This window comes from Mustela erminea, chromosome 5 (genome assembly GCF_009829155.1).
Source record: "Mustela erminea isolate mMusErm1 chromosome 5, mMusErm1.Pri, whole genome shotgun sequence".
Taxonomy (NCBI): domain Eukaryota; kingdom Metazoa; phylum Chordata; class Mammalia; order Carnivora; family Mustelidae; genus Mustela; species Mustela erminea.
In genome coordinates, this window is record NC_045618.1 from 126,855,606 (window position 1) to 126,869,971 (window position 14,366).

Below are 14,366 nucleotides of genomic sequence, written 5' to 3' on the forward strand. Positions count from 1 at the left end.
ACACTTTAGTGACTTTGGACAAGGTATTAAACTTTTCTAAACTTGAGTTTTGTCATTTGAAAAATGAACATAGTCCTATATCCCTCATTATAACTAACATTTATTAATGTGGTCACACTGTTTAGACACTTGCTAAACATTCATTTCTTTGTTGTTTCTTTAATTCATTCAGTAATCCCTACCTTCAAGCCTTTGCTATGTTCTTAATGTAGTACTTGGTATATTCTAGCCACTCAAAACAGGTGGGCCTAAACCCAGTTTCATTTGTGTGTCATTGTGACAATAAACAACATAGCGTGTTGCAACACTCACAGGGATAAGTATGTCTGATTATTTTGACTTCAAAGTATATGCTAAGTTAGACAACACAGATAATAATGCTTTTTGTCTGTCTTCTGTTCATTAAGAACACATTCCAGTTTCATGAGTGCTCATTTACTGATACTTAAAATATTACTTTCAAATATTTTAAGAATACCTCAAAATTATGATTAGAATGTGTGTGATATATGAGCTTTGAATATATAGGATTTCATTTTAAAAACAAAATAGTTATGTAAATAAAATGTATCATTTGAAAGGGAATTTCTCCATTTTGGGAATACTATTATTGGCTTATATTTCCATAAATCAGCATATGGAGAGAGGTTAGGCAAAGCAGCTGGAGCTAATAATCTTTTGGTAAATAAAAAATAAAATAGTAGCAACCATTTCAAAAATACATTTCAGTAACAGATGGTGGTACCAGAAAAATGTGCAAACCGTAAATTTTCACTCTTATTTAATTTTTTAAGACTCCTTCTCCTCCTCTTCCTTGTTTTTAATGGTAGAACACAAATAGACTGAAAGGAACCAAAATAGAGCTGATACAATTAACTGCTCTATAAGCAAAGTATTTTGCAGTCTGTTGTCAGATAAACTTTGGCATCTGTAAAGAAATAGACAGTGAAGGAAGCCAGGCGTAAAAGCACTTAATCAAAGTGCCTGTGGATGACATCATTATCCTAGAGAGAATTTTTAAAATCACTACTTTTCTGCCTACACTTTTGCCCTGGATTTTGTCAAGCTGACCTCTAACATTTGTAAATCTAAGTACTTCAATTTTTTTATGTCATTATTGTAGGTACATCTAAACTGATAACACAAACTTTCTGTAGTCACTGGTGCTATGTATATTGTGAATATTTGTTAAATATTGACTCTTTACTGTTAGGTGAAAACAAAACTCAGTCTTTAGGCAGAATATTTTCCAATTTCTGCTTAACTCTGCAGCTAAGTGAGTGTAGTTCTCTTACATGAGCAAATTTGCATGCATTTCTGTAGAATCTATGTTAGGGTATGTTTTCTTCTTGGTATGCAAATTAGACAATTTAGAGTAAGAAAAGCATCTGAAGAAACTAAATGGGATCTTTACATGGTTTCCAAAATTCAAGTCTACTTTAAAGATTTATGTATTTGAGAGAGAGAGAGAAAGAGAAGGTGCATGCGTGCACATTCGCACACAAACGGGGAGGGTCAGAGCAAGAGAGGGAGAGAGAATCCTTGAGCAGACTCTGTGCTGAGTGTAGAGCTCTACATGGGGCTTGATCTGGGGACCCTGAGATCACAACCTGAGCCAAAACCAAGAGTCGGCCATGGCTGACTGAGCTTCCCAGGCACCCACAAGCCTACTTTAAAGTGCAGCAATTATAATTTTTGCCAAGGTTATTGCTGGCTTTTTTTTTTTAAAGTTGTGTTTTTCATTTGTGTGGAAGCTAATTATTTGATAGCTACTATATGTGTGTGTGAATAATGACTACTAGTTTGTTTCTATTATGGTCTCTATGAAATAATGGTTAATATTTTTTTAAGAATTTTCTAGTAACTATTTTTTCCTGTGATTTTTTTTTTTCTCTCTCACAATGAACTAGTCAAAGATGGAATTAGTTGTGAATTGGTGAGATACAAGGATTACAATGATTATTAGTGAAGCACTTACCGTTGCTATGTATTTACCAAGAAAGTTTATACATGTGGTTCTTTGCCACATTTTTCTCATTTTTTCTTATTGAAGCCGAATTTTATTGAATGATTTATCTTAGGAATTTCTGATACTATTTGTGGAGTTGGTGCCTAGTTTCCTACTGTTTGCTGTTGCTTGGAAACCTTACTTTCCTAGGAACTGGTCAAGAAGTTTGCTAGTAAGAATTTTGGAAAGTAGGGCCCTGTGTGGCTCAGTTGGTTAAGTGACTGTCTTTGGCTTAGGTCGTGATCCTGGAGTTCCAGGATCCAGCCCTTCATCAGGCTCCCTCCTCAGTGGGGAGCCTGCTTTTCCCTCTGACCCCACCCCTCTCATGCTCTTTCTCTTGCTTACTCTCTCTCAAATAAATAAATAAAATCTTAAAAAAAAAGAATCTTGGAAAGTCTTAATTTTTTTAAATTTATTTTTTGTTTTTAAAAGATTTTGTTTATTTATTTGATAGAGATCACAAGTAGGCAGAGAGGCAGGCAGAGAGAGAGGGGGAAACAGGCTCCCCACTGAGCAGAGAGCCCGATGTAGGACTTGATCCCAGGACCCTGGGATCATGACCTGAACCGAAGGCAGAGGCTTTAACCCACTGAGTCACCCAGGTACCCCGAAAGTCGGTGTTTTTAACTTAAACAAACCAGAGTTCTAGGGCCAGGTAGGTAGAGTTAGCTTATATTTTCCCTGGGTACTAAATGCACAGAGCAGCTGTTTGAGAACTCTGTAAAGTAAATACAGGCAGTCCTTGTTGCATGGTTTTGTTGTGCATGTGTTTCACTTCCCAGTTTGGTCAAATAACATCAGCCCCCCAAACAACACAATTTGAAATTTCTGTTAACAAAGTTTATTAACGAGGAGTAACTGCAAAAAGCACAGCTACTAGCTCTTCAGTTCACGCATTACTATCTAAATAAGAGATCATTGAAGTCTGTTGTTGTTTGGTCGCAGATAGCAAAACATACAGTTGTGTTACTTCCTTGCCTTCTGATGATAAACCTGTAGTGTGCTACTTTATAAAAATTAATAAAGGATTGGCTAACAGTGCAACAATAAAGTGAAAAGTGATAATTCTGAAAGTGAAATGTGAATCATATTATGACGGAGTTCTATGTGGGGTCATAAAGAAGTAGCTGCTGTTAGTGGGAATATTGATACTGCGGCTCTTCAAGAATCCCTAGACATACAGCCAGCCAGAGGAATTTAGTGAAATCATTTTTAAGGAATGACAGTTCTTCTAAAGAGTTTCTCCAGATTAAGACATCCCATTGTTTCATTCCATTTATTTTTTGCTCTTCTATGCATTGCCTACAATCCTCAGAGTAAAAACTACTATATATTGAGCAAACTAGTCCTCCCCAGGCTTTGTTCTAATTATTTTACATGCAGTCTTATTGTTCCCACACACACACACACACAAAATGTGAGACTTCAGCTCACATGGCATGAAATACGTGGATAGGAACTGAAGCAGAAGCACAAGGAGCACAGCTGAGGAAATCACTGCCAGACTTCCCCCGGTCTTTCTGAATCACGATGTTTTCAATGACCATACCTCTTATTTGGAGTACCCATTGACGACTGAATGATTTCCTTTCAGAGATTTGCTTTGCAATGTAGTCAGTTTTTTTGAGTTACATACTGTTTCAGTTCATTAAACTTCTGCTTTGTCTCTAGTTAGAGTCTTTGACATAGAGCCACACAGAAATTTCAGAGCTCTATGAGAATGTGAAAGTTTTATATTTTTATTTATTTGCTTATTCATTCATTTATTTTTAAAGAATTTATTTGACAGATTGAGAGAGCACAAAGATGGGGAGCAGCAGAGGGAGAGGGAGCAGGGAACCTGATGTGGGGCTCGATTTCAGGACCCTGGGCTTATGACTTGAGCTGAAGGCAGACACTTAACTGACTGAGCCACCCAACACCTGGATATTTTTATTTTAATGTTTATCTAAAAGCTTTGGTGGTTTTACACAATTTCATTTATCTACTAGTTTCCAAAATAATAAGTTTATTTGCTAGCATGCTCTAGTAGTGACCAGTGGTTTTTTTCAATGTGGGGATCATTAACTCACAAATTTATGCATATTTGAAGTGTTTGAATCCATTGTAGTTAATATTACCATTGATGCTCAAGTTATTTCATCATTGCCTAGAGGGAGACTTCTGGACTTCTAAGTTTAAGAACATGTTTTGACAATTTGGATAAACTACCTTATAATTGCCATTCAATTTCAGTGCCCAAGTTTTATTTGTATTTGTACTAGTACATAGTAATAATGTTTCAGTTATTGTAGTCTAATATCAAATGAATGCATGTAAATGAATAGACCTAATACGTAAATAATACTTTCATCTCAAGTTGAGGTGAAAAAATATGGCATAATATGTTCTATGATGCTGCTTTTACAGCCTTTCAGATAAGGGAAATAGGTGGAAAATGGAATCATCATTTGGTACCTGCACAGGGAGCCACACTAAACTCTTAGAACCTGTACCATTGGAGTCAGTACCACAGTCTTGTGTGGAGCATTGGTTTACCATTCAGCAAAATAACATCATCCATCATAGAAGGGAAATTAATCTTAAATTGAGTTTTATTAGTTTTTTTTTTTTTTAACTTCATTTCAAGTTTGGTTTGCTTTAGGACCTAGTTAGGGGTTAAAATCCTAAAGAATTTAAAGCAATTTTTATAATTTTATTTTTTCTTTATCTGTTTGTTTTTGTTTTAGGAGTTATCAGATCAGTTTCATACATCACAATTAGATTTTGTGTAGTATCTCTTGTGTTATTGCTACTTTAAGTGTAGATTTTTAAAAAAAGATTTTATTTATTTATTTGAGATAGAGTGAGAGAGAGAGAGCACAGTTGGTGGGAGGGAGTGTCAGAGCGAGAGGCAAAAGCAGACACCCACCGAGCTGGGAGCTGGACACTGGGCTTGATTCTAGGACTCAAGATCATAACCTGAGCCCAAGGCAGATGCTTAACCAACTGAGCCACCCAGATGTCCCATTAAGTGTAGATTTTAATTCAGTTATATTTTCAATTTTGTATTTTAGGTGGAGGCCCTGGTTTTATCATGATATTTGCAGGAGTGATTAATTATTTATCTCGTTCACCTTTTACATTATAGTTTTTGGTATTTATATATCAACCTGTTCATCTATTCAATGGTGTATGATAGATCTTTTTAGAATTTTAAAATGAGGTTGCCAAATAGTTTGTCTAACTTTATATCTTATTTATGAAATGATAAAATTTCCAATATCTGTTATTACTTCTAGATTTTGGGATAATGGATTATTTCTTTTATTCTGTAATATTTTCCAGCTGGTTCCATGATGGCTTTTTGTTACTGTTGTTATTAGTAGGGAGTGTGTGTGTGTGTGTTTATGTATGTGTGAATTCATTTTATTCATCAGCTTTTAGCTACAGCTTAGGATTTGTTAGCAGTAAGCCCACATGAAAAGGATGATGGCAAGTTCTGCTTCTGGCATTGGTAAGGAAGATTATTTTGGATAACCTATCCTATTCAGAATAACTAGAAAGGCAATAAATAAATAAATAAAATTATGAATCTATCAGAGAACAACCAAGCAAGTAAAGAATATTATAGTCTGGATCTCGTAAAGATCTGTCAAAAATGGAAGTCAAGAAGGATGAGTTGTGCATATGTGACTCTTCTTCCCTTAAGGCAGTAGCTGATTTCAAAAGAGATGGCTTAGAAGCAGAGAGGATAGTATCAAAGCTATCAGTAGACTGGAGAGGCCAGGGAAACCAAAACTGGAGTTAAGGAATCTTCAAGTTTTCACTGGAGACCCCAAAGAATGATAGCTTAGGAAAAATGATGAGGTGAAAATAAGAAGTAATGAACCGAAAACGGACCTGTTCTGATCGGGCAGAAGGCCAGATTTGAATCCTCTTGGCTCCTGACTAGATTAAGGTTATTTGGGTTTCCTAGTGATCGTAGCCTGGCTTCCTGCTAGAAGCAAAACCAAATCCCTTCTGGAGGAAGAGCTCATCATCAGAGCTTTAAATAATCACCACAGTTTTTCAAATATAATGTCTATTGCATGATAATCACACATAAGAAAATGTAAGAGATGAATGAAAATCAATGGAAAAGAACAGACAGTAGAAACATACTTGATAATATAAAAAAATGTGATTAACCTAGTCAAGAAATTAAAAGACAAGGTTGAGAATTTTAACAAAGAATTGGAAACTCCAAAAATGAACCAAATGAAAATTATAGAAACTGAGTAATGTAACTAAAATAAGCAAATAAATAAATTAAAACCAATCCTGTTAAAGTATGGAATAAATAACAGTTGGTATTACATTGAAGAGAGAATTCATGACTTTGGCCCACATAAGATGCCCAAAAAAGAAAAATGGACAAATGAAAGGATGAATAACGTAGAAAAGAGCATGACGGACATATAGGATTTGGTAAAAAGATAACCTGAATATAACCAAGTTTTCAGAAAGAGAGAGTGGAGAGAAAGGGGCAGAAACAGTGTTTGAAGAGATGATGGCTGAGAATTTATAACACAGGAAAGATATTAAGGTATAGATTCCATGATCTCTATGGATCAAAAATGGGATAACTACAAATAAAACTTCACATTGTTTTTTCACAGTAAAACCATTGACAATCAGGGTCAAACAAAGCCTTAATAATTAGAACTAGGGGTGCCTGGGTGGCTCAGCGGGTTAAAGCCTCTGCCTTCGGCTCAGGTCATGATCTCAGGGTCCTGGGATCGAGCCCTGCATCGGGCTCTCTGCTAACTGGGGAGCCTGCTTCCTTCCTTCCCTCTCTCTGCCTGCCTCTCTGCCTACTTGTTATCTCTGTCAAATAAATAAATAAAATATTAAAAAAAATAATTAGAATTAAAAAAATCAGACTACCCTCAAAAAAAGCAACAAAAAGAAGTGATAGCTTACTTTGTTTCTAAAGGGATACTGACATCAGGCTTCACTTGAAAGATGTGAATAATAAAGAACAAACACAGAAAAAGTTAATAGAGCTGGTTCTATCGCTAACTTGTGTGATCTAAAGTCATTTTATATTTCTAGTCCTTTTTTCATGTTACAGTTTAGATTTGAGTTTCTTAATATAGTTTAATTGTATTCAGAGCTTGTCATAGGTGTTCACTGTATGAAATTTTTGGTCTACTTCCATGTTAGATTAGTTTTATTTTACTTACGTATAAATGATGCTCAGGGTAGACCTTGTTTTCCTGGGCCTTCTCTGTGTAGTTTTAATAGGCTGGGTCCTGTAGCTAGTGAATGCTCAGGCAGGATGGGTTCTTGTATATCCCAGCTTAGGGAAGCAGGGGACAGAGAGTATAGAAATATTAGCCTCCCTCCTACCCCCCGGAAATGAGAACAACCGTAGAGGTGCATTCCTGAAATTTTATTTCTTTTAATCCAGACTGTGTTATCCTTGGTTCTGCAGAAGAGCTAAATCCAAATAACTGAAATGAGAAAGGATTTGCTCATTTGTCATTCATATTCTGTTTCATTTGTGCTTTCTCTTCTACTGAGGCTACTTTTTTCTGCATAGTTCCCCAAGGAAACCAAATTGTTCTCTCCATGAGTGGTGTTCTACTATTTATTTCTGGCTGAATTTAGGAAACCCTGTCCTTTCAATCATTTGTTTTGACATTCTCTTTAAAGAGTTATGGGTGACTTGTTCTATGGATCTTTGCATTATTTTTATTATGCTTTATTTATCTTTGGATAAGATCTCTAGATCTGAAGTTGCCCAGCCGTTCAGGTTATGTGGATTTCCCTCAGCTTTACTCTCTTGTCACTTTGGGTTTCAGTTGTATCCTCTTCTCAGGTCTGTAGCTGTGTACAGCTCTGGATGTTATTCTTTGTAGTTAGTGTCTTTTTACTTAATTTAGCTCTTTAGGTCTAAAAGTTGTCTCATATCCCCTGCTGGCTGACTCTTTAATAATGTGAAGAGGGCATTTGGACAATTCTATTCCCTAGTATGTATTAACAGACTGACATCTGCCCACATAGTTTTCTGGGATTTGAAGTCTTTGAATGAATGAAAAAGATGTTCTGATATTCAGTTGGACAATGTACATTATTTTAATAGCAGCAGTTACTGTGATAGCTGGTTAGTTTCCTGTTTGTTATAGACCTGGGGCTTCTGAAGGAATATTTAGAGGGGAGGAAGACTCTCTTTCTTCTCTCAGATATATGGCCAAGTATGGGTGGCACATCAATTAAACATTTAATCTGGTTTTGTAAGCCCTTAGGTAGTAGATCTGTTTTTCACATTCTACTAATAGAAAGATGGAATAGGTAGCAACAGATGCTACTTAAAACCAGATGTTAGAATTGGTTCTGAGAATATTTATGTTTATATGTTTATAGTTCTTTTTTTTTTTTTTAAGATTTTATTTATTTATTTATTTGACAGAGAGAAACCGTGAGAGAGGGAACACAAGCAGGGAGAGTGGGAGAGGGAGAATCTTTTTCCTATCGAGCAGGGAGCCTGACATGGGGCTCGTTCCCAGGGTCTGGGATCATGACCTGAGCTGAAGGCAAATGCTTAAAGACTGAGCCATCTGGGTACCATCTATGTTTATAGTTCTTAACTTACCTTACTCCAAATTTTTTTCTGACACAATTCTCCTTGGGAACTCTGATTATTTCAGAAGTAGCTTAAAAATCTCTTGTCTGTTTGTATTTGGAATTGTTTAGAGAGAATAACTTTTCCTTCATTATATTCTTCAGTTAAAAGAAAGCTTGGAACAATCAATAGGCCAGCTGCGGAGTCAACGTTTATTGAGAAACTCAGGAGGGAGAAGTATTTCTGTTACAAGTCTGACTGCGAGTGACCTTGATGGTGGCACTGTGACAGGTAAACTCTTCAGATGTCTTGAAAACTCTCTTTTTGTTTTACAAGTATTCCTGAGGTCCATATTGAATACATTTAATCTTTGAAGAAATAGGACCCGTACACAATATCATACAAATGAAGTTAAGAAGATGCAGTTGTCAGTGATTTTATGGTGAATATTTTGAAATATGTTCAGTGGGACTTTGTTATTCTATTACATTTGTTCTCAGACTCCATAGACTACATAGAGTTTTATTTGACAAAACTTGAATTTAATTTTCTGCCTCTAATCAAAATGAATACCCAAATAGGATTTGCTGTGTGGCGTACTTTCTAGATGAGAAATCTCTTCCCAGCTTCATAGTTTTTCAAAGTCTGGTTAAGAAATAGCCTATGATGCTTGTTAAGAACAGGTGAATTTTATCTTTGGTGTGCAGCTGGAGTTCAACGGCTAGATTAAAGATGTAACTCTTGGTTGGCCTGTGGTTAGTCTTAATACTTTCCTACAACACTGAGATCACATTTGAATGGAAAGGACTTAGAGTAGAGAAGAACAGAAAAGTTTGCAGTAAAGAGAGGTGATTTACGTAGAAGTGAACATTAGTAGCCCACATTGTTAATACTGCTGTTAATCATGATATGGATTAAAAATTGGATACAATTAGCTATTTTTAATGTATTGATTTTTAAACAGTGTTCAAATTTTAGATTACTTTGTTGTTTGACAATTGCTTTATTGGTATAAAGTTATATTTTAGAAAGACAAAAGTTATTTTTATTTGCCAATTTATTTATTTATAAATAAGGGAAATACCATATTACATCTTTGAAAAGCATAGCAAGTTAAAACTTTTGATGTTTTCTATCTCCAAGTTATTTCTATTGCTCATTTTATCTGCTTTTCAGAGGAAGATTTGTGCCACTTTTGTGGCCCTAGCAAGATAGTTGGGAAATAGTTTGGGTTAGGTCCTATGTATATATTTTCTGAACAAAATTTTAGATTTTTTCTTCTCCTGCATGTTTTATTCTCTTTTTTTCCTTTCATCTCTAAAGAAAGCTCCCGGTTTCCACCTACCTCACCCCTCAAGGACTATGGGGATCAACAGGGTACTAAGAGAATTAGGTCCAGAACTGGTGTCCGATTTGTTCGGGAGCCTGATGACATGGGCCAGGTACTTTATATTATTCTGTAATTTGTGTTTGATCTGGTTTTTTGTTTTTTGTTTTTTTTTTTTTGGAAACCAAATAAACTTTTATTTCCAATAAATAATTATCATTTACTTGGAATTTTGTAATGGAGGAGGATGTTTCATGGAACATTTAAAGGTGAGTTTAGCTGGTCATGTTTTTGTTTCCTTGCCGGTGTCTCATTCTTTTGCAAGCCCTGTTAAATCAGCCACTTTGTTTCATATAAACAAGTTAATCTCTGTGGTTAACCTGTTGATTTTTTTTGTTAGTGTTTTTCTGATTGTTAAATCACTGATGGAGCTAATTAATAGAAGCAAGAACTTTTATACTTTTTTCATATATTTCATGTATTCACTGAAGATTTTGGGTGTATTGGTTTTGCAGATATATTTCTTTTTTTGCTTCTTTAAATGTCCCTACAAGAGCTGAAAAAAACGTTTCTTGTTGCCTTGGGTAGCTAAATTAATTATGTAAGGGCTAGAGGATGTTGCTGACTTTGACATCTATGTTTTGGTGGTTTCGGGGTTGTGGGCTCAGAGTTTGTCAGGATACTCATCTGTAGCTTTTACTTGTTTCAGCATGAGAGAAGTAACAGATCCAAGTGCACGAGAAGACACCTTGTAGGAACTTCTCCTTCACTGTGTGATTTTTTTTTTAGTAGTTGCAACTTTAGAGTGAATTATATGGTGAAGCCTGGAGCTGAGAACAATATCCTACTCTGATTCATTTACTCTTTCATTCTGTTTATTTATTGCTAGTGTTCTGAGACAGCGCTTGTGCCTGGACACAGGAATAAGTAAAAACCTTGCCTTTTCATGGAGCTTGTAATCTGCCTGTGGGGCGGGGGGGACTAGTTATTAATAAAATAAGTACACAAATACTCCCTTAATTGTGAGCTGAGTTGCATGTTACAACAGAAAGCATAGGGCCATGGGAGTGTGTGGTAGAGGGACTTTCCCAGTCAGGAAGGTTTCCTGAGGAAAGGCTGATGGAGCTGAAACCTAAAGGTTGAGTGAGTCATTTTCGGTCAAACAAATACTTTGGCAAGAGGGAAGTTAGCACGTCTGAGCACCTTTAAGAAGGCCCTGTGGCCGGAGATGTATGAAGGGCCGAGACTGTGCACAGCCTTGTATGGAGGTGACATTTATTTTGAAAAGATCACTCCACCTCTAGTGTGGAAAAATGGAATCCATATAGGCAAACCAATTAAGAGGATATTGCTGTATTGTGGATGTGAGATGCTAGTTACTTGGATTAGGATAAATGGAGTTGGAGAGAACAAGGTGGGGCAGTAGACTTAAAAGCTATTTGGTGGGTAAAATGAAAGGTCTTGAAGATCAGATGACCATTTGGGGAGGGTGGGAATGATTGAAAAGGAGGCATCAGAATCAGAACCTAGGATTCTGGTTTGCAAAACTGGAAAATCATGGCCACACCCAATTTCTTTTTAACTGTTCTTCCTGATTTTAAGTCTCTTAAGATGACCCGTAACACCACATTATCAGTGTACTGCCCTGCTCATCATTTGTGATTTTGTTTGCATGTCGATCTCCTATGTTAGATTCTGAGCCCCTTTTTTCCTACCATAATTGGTGGCACTGATGCGCATTTGTTGAAATGAATCAATTTGTTGTTTCTGCAAATCTCTATAATTTACATTTTTAAAAATAAATTATAGTATACACATACATATAGAGTATACATATTTACAGTTAATAGTACAATAATTTAATGAAAAATCCATGTAACCACTACCCAGGCTAGGAATTAGAGTATTATCAATACAAGGACTATCAACTATCCTAACTTTTATATTAATCATTCTCTTGCTTTAAAAACAAAACATTTGCACTACTTATATCTTGTTTAGTATTGCCTGTGTTTAAACTTTATATAAGTGGAATAATACTTTATGTCTTTTGCTATTTTTCAATTGATGTTATGTTTTTGACATTCAGCCTTACTTGTGTGTAGGTAGGTTTCAACATTTCATTTTTACTGCTGTATTATATCCACTGGGAGAATATATCATGATTTATTTATATCCATTCTGTTCTTAATGGACTTTTGGGTTATATTTGGTGTTTCCATTATGAACAGTGTCGCTTCAAACATTCTTGTACGTGGATCCTGGTGCACGTTGGCAAGAGTTTCTCTGTAGCTTGGATTGACATACCATGGCATGGAATAGAGTCCTTGTATAACACAGCTATGCTCATTTGTTTATGGCTACTTCTGTGCCAAAAGTGGCAGCATTGAGTAATTTTGACAGAGATCACATAGTCTGAAAGCCTGAAATATTTGCTATTGTATTATTTACAGAAAGTTTGCTGACTTCTTTTTTACTGGGGTGTCTAAAGGATCAGAATTACTGTACCATAAAAGATGTGATGGTTTATGTATAAGAAGTTTTATATAACTTTTAAGAAATGTTTTTCTTTGGAGAAATATTTCTTTCAGAATAGACGTGTTTTATTATGTGTTAATAACATTATAAAATTTGGGCATTAGTGCAAAAAATAAGTTCTTACCAACCTCAGTGAATCTTCATGGAAGAATTAAACAGAATCCTAAATGGATGACTATGTTTTGCCTTTACCAGCTTCATGCTTTTCATCAGTCCCTCCGAGACCTCAGCAGTGAACAAGTTCGGCTTGGAGATGATTTCAATCGGGAGCTTGCCAGAAGAAGCCGGTAAAAGCAGAATATGGTTTTTGTTGGAGGCATGAGTTATTAGAAGAACACATTAAGTTCTGTAATTGACATGTTTACATGAATTTAAAAAACAGTGCTGTTTTTATAGCAGTATTTCAAAATTTATTAATAGAACAGTTTAAAAATCCTTTAATTTTAGAATGTACCATGACTCCTTATTAGAAAAATTAATTTCATATTTTTTTTTAGAGATTTTTACTTATTTATTAGAGACAGTGCATGCTTTCAAGTGTGAGCAGGGAGAGAAGTGGGAGAGGGACAAGCAGACTCCCTCGTAAGCGGGGGACCCCAACGATTCAGGGCTTAATCCCAGGACCCTGAGATCATGACCTGAACCAAAGGTGGATGCTTAACAGACTGAGCCACCTAGACGCCCCTAATTTCATATTTTTAAAAACATTTTAACTTACTCTACTGAGCATTGCCATTACAGGGAGATACATTGTGAGTTCTTAGTAAAGAGGTCAATTTGCAAATACATTGGAGGGGGTGAGAGACAGACAGTCCAATCTGATATTTTAGCTTTCAGTTGAAATCCTCAAAAGTGAGTGGTTTATATCTGAAAGGTCTTTGCAGTTTTATCAGTTCTGGGTCATCCCCAACAAGTATCACTTTATTTAAAATTTCTTCACTGTCTTCATTTTTATCATCATCAGTGACTGTTGGTTTTCATTTGGAGGCTTATTTTTAGAAGAAACCAAAGTTTTTATCCCTTCTCAAGAGTCATACTCTATATACAGCAGTGATGAGGGAACAACAAAGCTGAGTAGAAGTTTCTTTACCAAGTCTACTTGCTGACTCCCATTCCATCTAATAGAATCATTCCATAGATGTGTTGTGTTGTGTTGCTATAGCAAAAAGGGTGAAAGCTATAGTTGTAAATCTGTGATCAACTATAATCTGTATAATTCACCTGCTTTTAAATGAGGAAGGCAGGGAATTTAGTAGTAAGAATTAAATATCTAAATACCTTACTATTGTTGCTACTACTAATAGTTAATATTATTGAACAATTACTTCATGCTAGATAGATTTAGGTTTAAATTTTACAACAACCCTACTGAGGTAGTCATTATTATTTTTTCCAATTTTTGGATGTGGAAAGGGGCACAGAGAGATGAAGTAACTCAATTTGCTGGAGTTTAAATGGAGGATATGGTCTAGTCAGGATTCAGATGTAGGTATATGGCCCCAGAGTATTTGCACTTTATCACTTATAGTACCCTGTCGTTCAAGATTATTTTCATATATAACTGGTATGAATAAAGAGATTGAGCTCCTGATGTCCGAGATGTATTGTTGAGCTATATTTATTGTTACTCTTTTAAGCCAGTAAGGGTTAGTTAATTTAAAACTAGGTATTTAGTTTTGATGGTTGATAAAACGAGCAGAATGGTGTCAACATCGTAGTAAAGTATGTTCTTTGATTGCTTTATTCTGTGGGTTTTACATATTTGAAGAAAGGGTATAAATTAAGCACTAGGAACATGAATTTTTAGGTATTTGTCCTATAAGAAGACAAAGTGGAAGTTGTAGAGATGATTTACTTATTTAGTTTAAATGATCATTTGGCTGTGCAGTGGTGGACTGGGAATC

At 35.6% G+C, this 14,366-nt stretch overlaps 1 protein-coding gene across 13 annotated transcripts in view; it reads left to right on the forward strand.

The window, feature by feature from the left end:
• Positions 1-14,366, forward strand: part of CEP128 (centrosomal protein 128) — a 408,542-nt gene that overhangs the window by 26,861 nt on the left and 367,315 nt on the right. For all 13 annotated transcript variants that reach the window (XR_004286107.1, XM_032344800.1, XM_032344799.1 and 10 more), the window contains 3 exons: positions 8,762-8,888; positions 9,921-10,039; positions 12,658-12,749. Coding sequence is in view for 12 of the 13 variants with exons in the window: in XM_032344800.1 (XP_032200691.1) it covers positions 8,762-8,888; positions 9,921-10,039; positions 12,658-12,749 (338 nt within the window). In the remaining variant the exon portion in view is untranslated. The remainder of the gene's footprint in view (positions 1-8,761; positions 8,889-9,920; positions 10,040-12,657; positions 12,750-14,366) is intronic.